Genomic DNA, 11,246 nt, shown 5'->3' with positions numbered 1-11,246 from the left:
CATGCTGTTTAATCCGATTACCTGGGGCCTGGGGCACAGGCTGGGCCTTAAGCAGAGGGGAAATGGGTTTCCTCGCCAGGGCGGATAGAACTCAGGAGGGTCAGCTTGTGTTTCTGGCCTGGTGTTGCCCTGGCTCCAGAATCCACATCTATGGCCTCAGCTCCTGGGGTCTCAAGGATAAAGAGGAAGTGACTCAGATTAGGAAAGTCCACACGTGGTTTGGACAGCACAGTACACTGGGGGTTGAAGGTGGCCCTTAAATGCCTTCTGAGAAGCCAGGACCAACCTTAAAATTGTACCAGCTGGGTGGTGGCGGCACAGGCCTTTAATCCCTAGCACTTGGGAGGCAGATCTCTCTGAGATCCAGGCCAGCCTCATCTACAGAGTCCGGACAGTTAACAGGGAAACCCTGTGTAGGGGAAACTTTCTAAAAAGATGAATCAGGCACTCAGGAGGCAGAGGGCCATACGCTGTCTCAGATTAATTATATGTATAATTTGTGTATATCATTAAAGACATGCAGACATGTATCAGAGCAGGGCTATCCCAGAGGGTAAGTGTGCTTCCTGCCGGCTCACGCTCTTCACTCAGTCGAGTTAGCCGCTGCTTCCTCACCTTGAACTGGTAAGGGCAGAGGCTGTGTATCTCCAGGTGCAGGGGCCTTTGGCTCCCTCCTGGTTTGGCTTAATGGGGAAACTTGCTGTAATTGAGTGGCAGCGGGGAAGGTCTCAGGGCTGAAGTGTTCCCCTCTGCCCAGGCACCTGCTGGAGTGACTCAGGAAACAAAAAGGACCTATTTATCTTCTTACCCCTGGGGCAGGTCAGGGCTTTGAAGAGCAACAGGCACCGGAAAAGGTATGGAGTGGAGTAAGATCCTCCCAAGTTTTCCCACTTTGGTCGACCCTGAGGCCACCTGAGGCCATTTGATACCCAAGCTCGATCCCATCACTGGAAGGAATTTACTTTAAATTGCCGGTACTTGAGAACGGAGGCAACTGTAGCCATTAGGCCTGACATCCAGGCCTTGGGTGGAGAGGGGGCGTGGCGCCCCAGGGGAGGTGTCTGGGAGGAAGAGGACACCTGGGTTTGCGGAAAGAAGGGAGTGGGGCAACGCTCCTTCTGGGCGCTGGGAGGGTTGGGGGAGGAGTCAGGCTCAGCACAGGTGGGGAAGGTCTGTCCCGGATGCTCTCCTGGCAGCTCGGGAGCGCTGGAGACCAAGTGCAGCCTCCACGGAAGGGCCGCTGAGGCAGAGGGCGGGCACGGGCTGGCGGTAGACTTGAGAGAACACGGCCTCCCCGGGATTGGGGTGCCAGGCAAGGACTCTGCTTCCAGTTCCCAGAGGTGACAAATTGGCCCCTGGGAGCAAAGGTTGGATTCAAGGGCTCTGGAAGACACCGAAGTGCGCAAATACTCAGAATTCAGTCTCCACTCGGGGAGGAGGGCATTCAGGACGCCCTCTCAGACCTTCACTCCCAGCCCATGGCGCTGCCCGGCTCCTCACAAGCCGAGACCTGGAGCCTGCAGCCTCCGGTTCCCACAGCCTCTGCGTCCCTGGGACCTCAGGAACGGGAGGTCGCCGGGAGCCCTGGGGCGGCCGGGGGGCCTCCGCTGGAGAAGGTGAAGCGGCCCATGAACGCCTTCATGGTGTGGAGCTCCGCTCAGCGCCGCCAGATGGCGCAGCAGAACCCCAAGATGCACAACTCCGAGATCTCGAAGCGCCTGGGCGCGCAGTGGAAGCTGCTGGGCGAGGAGGAGAAGCGGCCCTTCGTGGAGGAGGCCAAGCGCCTGCGCGCCCGCCACCTTCGCGACTACCCGGACTACAAGTACCGGCCCCGGCGCAAGAGCAAGAACTCGGGCACCGGCTCTGCCAACTTCAGCCAGGGAGGTGCTGGCCTGGCCCGTGGCAGCCCACACTGGGGGCCTGGGTACCCCGCTACCCAAGGGAGCAGAGGCTTTGGGTACCAGCCCCCCAACTATTCGACAGCCTACCTGCCGGGCAGTTACGGGTGAGTGCCTGATTGTGTTCCCGACCTCCCCGCACCACTCCCTTCCTGAAGGCTGGGTGGGAGGGAGTGAGGCTAGAGGGCCCAGGTGAGAACCCGAATCCAAGTAGAGGCCGCTCCAGGCTGAGGTTGGGTGGGGGGGCCCGGAGTGGTCAGGACAGGGGCCTCTCCATCGCAGCCTATTGCTTTTTGCCTTTTGGATGTAGGTTTCCCCCTTGTTGCTGGCCCCTGTGTGACCCAGCTTCCTCTCCCAGCCCCGGGGGCAAGGAGAGGCCAAACCCATCCTGTTGCTCCTTCCTGGCCTGCTGCCCCAAGAGGCAAACAGCCGCGCAGCACGCAAGCGGGCTCCTGAGCGTGCCCCAACAGAGTGACTTTGCTCTTTAAGCCATCCTAGGGTCTTGTACCATGCCTGTTGTGCCCAGCATGGCTGGCTGAGTAGCAAGCTCTAACCCTGCCTGCTGCAAACTGGTCCAACCAGTCCCCTATTGAGAGCTGGGGACACTGCCCAGTCCCTCCAACCCAGAGGAGTAACCTCCCAACACCGCGTTTCTCTTAACAGCTCTTCCCACTGCCGACCGGAGGCCCCCTCACCATGCACCCTCCCGCGGAGTGCGCCTAGGCTCCAGGGGGAGCTAATGCCCTCTTTGCCTCCCTACCTCTCCCCAAGCTCCCCCACTCCATACAATACTTCCCTTGCTGGCGCCCCATGCGCCACCCACCTTTAAGTGGCAAGGACACCCAGGGCCAGCTCCACAGACCAGCCCTTTCCCGTTCAGAGGCCTACAAGTCTTGCAAAGAAGCAGAGGCACAAAGCCACACTAAAACAGTTTTGTACGATGAAAGCCCGCCTCCGAGTCTTTATTGCCCGCCTGTAGCCTCACCGCAGCAGCAGCCAGTGCCTTTCCACACCCTTCCGCCTGGACCTGCCCCAGCAGGAGCCTCCCAACCCCACCCTGAGGCCCTTATCTGAGTCATCCTTCCCCTTCCCCCTCCAGAACTGGGGTCCAACAGATTGTGCCCCCCAGGCAGCAGAGGGAGCAGCCAGGGCTTCCAACCACCTCCATGCAGGCTGTCTTTGGTCCAGAAGGAAGGTGAGCAGGCCAGGCCAGGCAGCCATCTGTTGCAGTAAGGGCAGCTGCTTGCAAAGGAGGGCTCTCAGCACCTGGTGAAGTAGTGGGGTCGGACTCCCTACAAACCCTGGCTCAGGAGGCTGCAGTTACAAAGGAATGCAGGGTGACTGAGCCGCACCAGCACATCGGGCCGACCCTGAATTGTGTTCCTGACCTTCCGCACCACTCAGGAGGCTCCACATTGAGCGGAGGAGTGGAAGTGGAGTGATTCCAGCAGCTGGCCCAGCTCTACTGCTTTTTCTGTTTGTTTGGAGGCTTTGCATTCCAGTAGAAAAGGACCTGTGCTGCAATGAGGCCATTGCAGAGGGAGGAGACCACAAAGACGCCAGCCAGGAGGGGGTCTCCAGTTTCCTGTTATGAGAGAGCACAGGTCTAGAAAGGTTCCCCGGGAGCAGCTTACTACTCAGCTCAGAAGGAGGTTTTAGTGCCCTCTAGAGGGCAGAAGGTGCACTTACCTGAACAGAAGTGAAGATTCGGGCCAAGGAGCCCCCAAATAGCAGAAACACCGTGATGGCAGAGAGCTGGCCTGTGTGACCATTGTGGTAGTTGGTGGCTGCCTGGAGCAGCTGGAGGAGAAAGTCAAACTGTTGGTTCCGTCATCCGAACCTTCCCCACGCTCCCATCACTAATGTCCTCGTTCCCCTGCACACCTGGATGTTCCACTTGGCCTCCGCCCTGCCACACACCCACCCCCTCGAGTACCCACCTTCCCCACCACCACGGCAGGCACGTTGGAGGCCTGGAGCAGGGTGACTACCGCCAGAGGCGTGACTGGGGAGAGCAGCACCAGCAGCACCATCGCATAGCAGGCAAGGAACGCAACTCCTGGGGGTCAGGGAGACAAGGAGCCCTCTTGAGCCTCCTGAGTCCCAGCCAGGTTCCCAAGGTCCAATGCCTGCTCTCCAGCACATCCCCAGCACCTTTCACGGTCTCTCCTCTGTAGTGCATGATCAGGAAGCAGATGGTAATTGTCTGGAGTGTCAGGAACAGCGCTTCACCCCAAGAGCTAGAGTCAAGAGTTGGGAGGAAGAAAGGCAGGCCTGAAAAGAGGCAGGGAGAGCCTCCATAGCCCATCTGTCAGGCTTAGTTCTCTGACTGGCCCCTGCTTACAATCCACAGCTCTCACCATGCCTGGCTCATTTAGAGAATGCTTATTTCACCCCCACTTCCACTGGTGTGACTGAACTTCTGGAAGGGCTGAAGCATTCATAACCCTTACTAGGGTTGTGGGCGCTGGGGCTGGCAGAGCAGACAGAGGTGCTCGCCTCCACGCCTGAGCTCCAGCCCTGGGATCCACACAGTGGGGGAGAGCGAGACAGCTCCTACACGTTGTCCTCGCCCCCCCCCCATAATAAAAAGGGACTGTGGGCATCTGGCCTTGGGACGGAGAGCGGGCCCCTCACCTGAAAGGGAAGTTGTTGGAGATGCTGTACACCACAGTTCCGGTCAAAGCCACTAGCTCCAGCATCACCGACTGCAGACTCAGGCCTTCTGCACTCTTGGCTCCCAAGATTTTCAGTATCTGGGGCAGCTTTACTGGGGGAAGAAGGGCTTGGCTGAGGAAGAGGAATACCATCCCCAGGCCCTGGCCTCTCGACACCGCGTCTTTACTCTGACGGAAGGAAGGGACTATACATACCCAGAAGTGACCCAGCCACGATGCCCAGGCCAAGGCATTTGCTGAGGAGAATCTTGAGGCACGGAACTGAGAAGAGAGAAAAAAAAGTAAGTGGAGGGGCCTTTGGAGCCCAGCTGAGGGTTTGAGGTGCTCTTTTCCCTCACCCTTAACATGACCACACCAGTACATCTGTTTGGGGGGGCGGGGCAGTGGGGATGATGAGAAGACATCCTTCCTGCTACAAACACCTTACACTCAGAATAGATGTGTTGCCAGAACAGCTTCTACATGACTGCCTTCCCCCTACCCAACCTCCTCCATCCTATAAACACACATCTAAATAATGGGTTTCTTTAGGGCTGACAAGATAGTTAATGGTCCCTGCAAAAGGGCCGGGAACAACCAAAAAGTTCAGGAACACATGTGCAGGGGTTTGTCTGTGGAAGGAGACCATTTGAAGTGGGTCATGCAGTTACTGAGAAGAGAGAGAGAAGGGTCAGGACTCTTGGGCGGTGCCTGAGGAACGGAAAAGCTAACTTCATCCCTGCTTAACCCAGGACCCACACAGTGGAAGGAGAACCACTCCACAGCTTCCAGACATGGACCCTAATGAAATCTTCACGTGCATTTTTAAATGCAGATTTTTATAAATTGTGTGTGTACATATAAATGCAGGTGCCTGAAGATGCCGAGGCACAAGATATTACCGGGGCTAGAATGACAGGCAGCTGTGACTCACCTGACATGGATGCTGGAGATTGAACTCAGATCTGCAAGAACAGCAGGTGCTCTTAACCACTAAGCCATATTTAAATTTTATTTTTGTTGTGTGTATCTACTCTTGAATGCTCAGGTTATTAGACTTGCCAGGAGAGACATCCGCCTGCTTCTGCCTCCCACACTACTGGGATTACAGAAGTAAAGCACCACACCGGCTCCAATGAAGTTTTTGAGATGGTTTCTCTGTGTAGCCCTGACTGTCCTGAATTCACTCTGTAGAGCAGGCAGGCCTGGAACTCAAAGATCCACCTGCCTCTGCCTCCCGAGTGCCAAGTGCTGCGGTTAAAGGCCTGTACCACCACGCCCAGCTCCAATAATTTTTTTAAAGTTTTTTTTTTTTTTTGTTTTCTAAGCCAAGTGTTTCTCTATGTAGCCCTGGCTGTCCTGACCAAGTTGGCCTCGAACTTACAGAGCTCTGCCTCCTGAATGCTGGGATTAAAGGCGTGTACCCAGCAAGATTTGTTTTTGTTTTATGTGCATTGGTGTTTTGCCTTCCTTTTATGTGTGTGTGAGAGAGAGTGCTGGAGGCCCTGGAACTGGAGTTACAGTTGTGAACTCCATGTGGGTGCTGGGAATTGAACCCAGGTCCTCTGTAAGAGCAGTCCGTGCTCCTAACTGCTGAGCCATCTCTCTAGCCCCTTGTTTTTAATTTTTTGGGACAACACTTCTCTGTAGCCCCAGCTGTCCTGGAACTCACTATGTAATCCAGGCTGGCTCTGAACTCAGAGATAAATGAGAATAAAGGCCTAATGACTTTTTAAAAAGACATAACTTAGTACATTTTTATTAGGGTCCATGTCTGGAAGCTGTGGAGTGGTTCTCCTTCCACTGTGTGGGTCCTGGGTTAAGCAGGGATGAAGTTAGCTTTTCCGTTCCTCAGGCACCGCCCAAGAGTCCTGACCCTTCTCTCTCTCTCTCTTCTCAGTAACTGCATGACCCGCTTCAAATGGTCTCCTCCACAGACAAACCCCTGCACATGTGTTCCTGAACTTTTTGGTTGTTCCCAGCCCTTTTGCAGGGGCCAACCCTACTCTTCCTGGGCTTTTAGCCCTGTTCATCTAATATCTTTATCACTTATTTATTAATTACTTAAGCATTATTATCGTATTTATTATTTTGTTTGTTTTCAAAAACCTTTTCTGTGGAGCCCTGGCTATCTTGGAATTCACCCTGTAGTCTCAGCTGTCCGTGAACTCAAGAGATCCTCCTGCCCCTGCCTCCCCAGTGCTGGGATTAAAGTTGTGATTCCAGGCAATTTCTCTATCACTGAATCTTTGACCTGGGAGTTTGGCCCAGTGGGGAGTCTGACTCTTTCACGCCAAAATTCACCACAACAGCGTTCTCTGGGTAGAGAGGTGGAAGGCTCAGTAAAGGCTCTGGTAGCGGACGTAAGCCTCGCAAAGAAGGGAAGGCAGGCAGTGGAATGAGATAGCTCTTCCCTGTATTCCCAGCACTCTGGCGGCGGAGGCAGAAGACCAGCTTGTCTCCCTCTGTCAGTGTGTGGGAAGAAAGGAGGTTTAAACGCCTGGCGTTTCTTCATAAAATGCGATTTCCAGGCTGGGGATAGAGCTCGGATAAGGTGAGTGAGTGCCTTGCACGCATGAGGCCCCGAGTTCGAGCCCCTGCCCAGAAGGGGTGGGGTTGTGGCACGGGCTTCCGAGATGGTACAACACAAATTCAAGCATCTCGACGGGCGACTCCCCCTCGTACCCAAATATGGCACCCTCCTGGTCAGGGCCGAACACTTCCGCCCTGTTCACACGCGCCTTCCGCCCAGCTTCGCGTGACCTTAGCCCCGCCGTCGCCTAGGCGCCACTCAGGGCCCCCCACGGCCCAGGGCTGCTGGGACCCGACTCGGAAGGACGACAGAACTCACCGTGAAGCAAGTCCCACTGGAGGAACAGCTGGTCGTAGCACTTCTCAGGTAAAAGAAGCGGCACCAGCACGCTCCTGAACGGCCCGGCCGCCTCGCCCGCCATGTTGGAAAGCGAGCTTCCGCCAGGCCCCGCGGGCCGGCCATTGAGCGCCGCCGCGCATGCGCGGGCCGCCCGCGCCGCGCCGCGCCGCCCTGTCTGTCCGGCCCCGCGAGCCTCCGTCACCCCAGGCCTCCCTCTCGGCTGGCTTGGTACGCCCCGAAGTTGGAATTTCAAAGCGTGTGGGAGCGCTACGTCGGCACAGTTAGAACGATCCCGTGCTTTTGTTCACGCGGTCGGTTCCGCCGGCAAGGCTCATGCCTCCCTTTCCCCGTCCCTCCGGCATCTGCGCCATCTTGTCTGCTCTCAGCCAACTTTCTGTGGTGTGAAGTTGGGGAGGAAGAGAGGACGAGTCTCCAAAATGGCGCTAGTGGGGCTCTCCTGTCTTTTCCTCCCCATTTCTCCAGCGGGAATGGCGCGGGAGAGGCCGTGCTGGCACCCTTCCTTCTCTGCTTCATCCAGCTGTCGGAAGATGACAGTGAAGGAGGGAGCTCGGCGGCGGGAACGCAGACTGCAGCGTCTGCTGTGTCTTGGGACCGTCCAGGGGGCGGTGGCGGAGCCGCCCAGTGTCTCTGTCTGCAGAGGGTCCCCACTGCATTCCACCGCCCAGGGACTCTGCACTGTCCAAGGGATGTTTGCCTAGCAAGCTACAAGGGACTCCCAAATTGACTCCCGACTCCTTGTTCTTGGGGGGAAGGGGTGGGTGCTGGGCAGGAGCTGCTCCCACGTGTACCCCTCAGCGGTGTGGACCGCCGAGATTTCTGTAACCTCATAGGGCGCACCCGTCCTGGGCTCAGGCACACTGCACCATGCCCTGCTCTAAGCAGAATTTATTTGGTACAGTGGGTAGCCATCTGGAGCACACGCCTTTAATCCCAGCACTCAGGAGGCAGAGGCTAGCCAGGGCTAAAACAGAAACCATGTCTTGAAAACACCAAGAATTAAAATTTTAAGGTATGTTTGCTGGGCCTGAAGCTGTTCCTAGCAGCACAGCCTTCAGAGAAGGCAGAGTATACCCACTGCTCCAGCTTTGCAGTGAGATCTTCAATATATTCAGCCCTGGCCACATGGACGAGGAATCTCATTGCTCTGTAGCCACTGGTACTGTACCTACTGTACCCCTTTTGGAATGAAATCACACAGCCACCTACTCATATTTTGGTTGTGTTGTACCTTCAGCTGCACAGAGGGTTGGGAACCAGATGCCAGGATGGGCAGATCTGTGATGCTAAGGGACTAGGCAGCCGCTGGCCCAGAAGGGAGGAGGGAGTTCTGGCAGCTCTGCCAACAGCTGTGCTGGACGTTGAGGGATGAAGCCATGAAGGTTTTTGGTTACCCTGGTATTATCCCTTCTTGCCAGCTGTCTCTTGGTGACTCAACCGTGGGAAGGCACAACAAAGCACATGACAAAAATCTCGTGCCTTTTAATCCTGGCAGGACAAGGGAAGCCAAAGTCAAAGAGTTCATTAAGTTTTCATGAGCAAGGGAGTAGGGCCCGTTCATCTTTATTAACTAGCCCTCTTATTATCAAATCTCTAGTTTTCTTCTTAAAGACAGGAAAGGAAGATAACTTTGTTGAGTTGGTTGCATGTTGAAGAAATGAGGGTGCTTCTTGGTGGCCCACAGAGCAGGTCAGAGTAAATGCTCAGAGGGGCTGGTAGGTGGATTGTCGACTCCGGGTAATGCAGAAGGCAATGAGCACCAGGGTGAGGAGGCCAAGGAGAACCAGGCCAATGATGAGAGGCAGCCAAAGGGACTGGTCACCAGCGCAAGAGAAACCTGGCAGGAGAGTGGGGACTGTTGGGATTGCTGCAGGGAGGATGGAAGAAGGCAGATGGCAGAAGTTGGGTTCAACCCCATAGTTCAGAGCAGCAAGTAAGGGGAATAGACACCTAAGAGAGGAGACAGGTTTAAAAAGAGAGCAGTGGGAGACTTCCCAGAAGGAAGAGGGCAGGGAGGGCTTACATGGCCCAAAGTGGCCTGAGTCGGGCAGCTGAGCAGCCTGTATCCTCAGGGAGAGCAGGTCCAGGTGAACAGCCGGAGAAACAGCTATGCTTGCATTTCTGCAGCAGAAGCTTTGGCCCAGGGGAGCTTGGAGCACTCGGAGAGATAAATTCTGAGCTGAGAATGTCCACTCTGAAGACGTTGGAAAAGAGTCAAATCCAGTCAAATCCACCTAGCTCCTGAGTCATCCCTCCCAAGGGACATCTGCTGGTAAGGAGAAGGGCTACTCACGCGAGGCCCGTGGGAAGGACACGTTGTATTCCACTGCCATGTAGCTGAGATAGACTACTCCCTGGCTCTGCTGCAGGTCCTGGAGGTGAACAGAAAGGCTCGGCAGCAGGGGCAGTGGCATGATGTCCACAGAGCAAGGAGGGAGGCTCGGGGGTGTAGGCATGGAGTACGGGAGTAACCACATACCTGTTTGAATCCAAAGGTGAGCTGTCCATACGGAAATGAGAGAGGCAGGTGGGGAGAGGCCCCGTCACAGCCCCCCAGGACCTTGGTTTTGTTGGGATTCAAGACAGACATCCCCCAGGCCTGCATAAGTCAAAGAATAGTGGGTTGGAAGCTAGTGGATGGGCCTTACCTCTTGCCCTCTCTAAGCCCCAAGTTAGTTTTACCTTTCCTCCACTCTGGGTTGGGTACAGGATTCGAATCTGAATCTGGGCCTGGAGCTGAACACAAGGGTGGGAGTGATTAGTCCATGTGTAGTTCCCAAGAGCCTCCTTGGAGCCAGGGCTTGGACTTGGCGTCGGTGGAGGTGGGCCAGGATGGGGGCCGGTGGTGGAGACCCCTGGAGTTGCCTCGGTGCCATTTGTGATGGGATGAACTGTGGTGTTCCCATGAGTAGTGGTGGTGGCAGGGTTGTGAGTAGCAGTTGTGGGTCCGGAATTGGTTGTGCTGTTACTTGTTGGATGAACTGTGACATTTCTGTGGCTGGTGGTGGTGGGCCTGTGGCTGGTGGTTGGGCCTGCCGTGCTTTCTGTAGCTGTAGGTGTCAGGGTGAAGGATGGCAGCAGAGTGGCGGCTTTTCTTCTGTGAGGACAGTCTTTCTCTGCTCCTTGGGCTTTCGGCAAGAAATTGGTTGGCACCCAGGTACAAGGTCCTCCCTGCTCTCCCTCACCCCCCCCCACTTCTCCTTGCCTACAAGCAGTCCTCCCACTTCTCCTTACCTACAAGCAGTCCCACCGAGATCAAACACCACACAGGGAGCCGCATGGTAGAGCCGCAGAGTCCTGCTGGCTGCTCTAGGTCCTTCCTCAACCCAATCCCCTCTGCCTCCACTTGAAGAGGAAATGAAAGTCTTACTTCCCTTAACTAAGATAATCCCACCCCAACCCTGACTCAGACACCTCCGTGTCGGCCGCCCATTTTAGTCACTGGTTTTCACAACTTTAAGCTGTGATTGGCAGCGGCCCCTGAGTGGGAAGCAACAGGCTTCCTTACCACATGAGGATGAAGCAGCTGACTCACAGGGAACTTACCTAAGCAGAACTTGCTCTGCTTGGCAAGTTACAAGGGAGAAGAGAGGGCCCTTTTTTCAAGGGCCAGAAATCCAACCCCACCCGTGCCCACCAGTACTCGACAGAAACCTAAAAAACAGCTGAGATGGGCAGTTAGCACCAAAGTCTGAGTTAGGCCTGAACCCGAAACTGAGGCTATTACTTCCTCAGAGCTGGAAGCATGTGGGATGAACATTCTATGACCTTTCTTAAATTTCTTAAGCACGCAACATAGTG

At 55.5% G+C, this 11,246-nt stretch overlaps 3 protein-coding genes across 4 annotated transcripts; 1 reads left to right on the top strand and 2 right to left on the bottom strand.

Annotated features, from left to right (window-relative positions):
* Nucleotides 1-1,391: 1,391 nt before the first annotated feature.
* On the top strand, nt 1,392-2,836 carry Sox15 (SRY-box transcription factor 15). Its single transcript, XM_055594172.1, has 2 exons — nt 1,392-2,005; nt 2,562-2,836. The coding sequence occupies exons 1-2, from the start codon at nt 1,479-1,481 to the stop codon at nt 2,725-2,727; spliced, it is 693 nt and encodes a 230-aa protein (XP_055450147.1). The 5' UTR covers nt 1,392-1,478; the 3' UTR covers nt 2,728-2,836.
* Nucleotides 2,830-7,560, bottom strand: Mpdu1 (mannose-P-dolichol utilization defect 1). 2 transcript variants are annotated; one of them, XM_055594171.1, is made up of 7 exons: nt 7,407-7,552; nt 4,772-4,837; nt 4,536-4,668; nt 4,053-4,138; nt 3,839-3,957; nt 3,588-3,698; nt 2,830-3,483 (listed from the first exon to the last, which is right to left on the bottom strand). In XM_055594171.1, the coding sequence occupies exons 1-7, from the start codon at nt 7,507-7,509 to the stop codon at nt 3,361-3,363; spliced, it is 741 nt and encodes a 246-aa protein (XP_055450146.1). In that variant the 5' UTR covers nt 7,510-7,552; the 3' UTR covers nt 2,830-3,360. The 2 variants fall into 2 exon arrangements, with proteins under 2 accessions (XP_055450146.1, XP_055450145.1); XM_055594170.1 differs by having other exon boundaries at nt 2,836-3,483; nt 4,536-4,663; nt 7,407-7,560.
* Nucleotides 7,561-8,907: 1,347 nt separating this feature from the next.
* On the bottom strand, nt 8,908-11,089 carry Cd68 (CD68 molecule). Its single transcript, XM_055594169.1, has 6 exons — nt 10,680-11,089; nt 10,128-10,573; nt 9,925-10,044; nt 9,739-9,817; nt 9,469-9,639; nt 8,908-9,282 (listed from the first exon to the last, which is right to left on the bottom strand). Exons 1-6 carry the CDS (start codon nt 10,723-10,725, stop codon nt 9,149-9,151), a joined length of 996 nt encoding a protein of 331 aa, XP_055450144.1. The 5' UTR covers nt 10,726-11,089; the 3' UTR covers nt 8,908-9,148.
* Between the last annotated feature and the right edge of the window lie 157 nt (nt 11,090-11,246).

The sequence above is a fragment of the Psammomys obesus genome, unplaced genomic scaffold (genome assembly GCF_907164565.1).
Source record: "Psammomys obesus unplaced genomic scaffold, mPsaObe1.curated_primary_1811, whole genome shotgun sequence".
Lineage (NCBI taxonomy): Eukaryota > Metazoa > Chordata > Mammalia > Rodentia > Muridae > Psammomys > Psammomys obesus.
The sequence above is the reverse complement of the archived record's forward strand: the minus strand, read 5'-3'. Positions and strand labels throughout refer to the sequence as shown.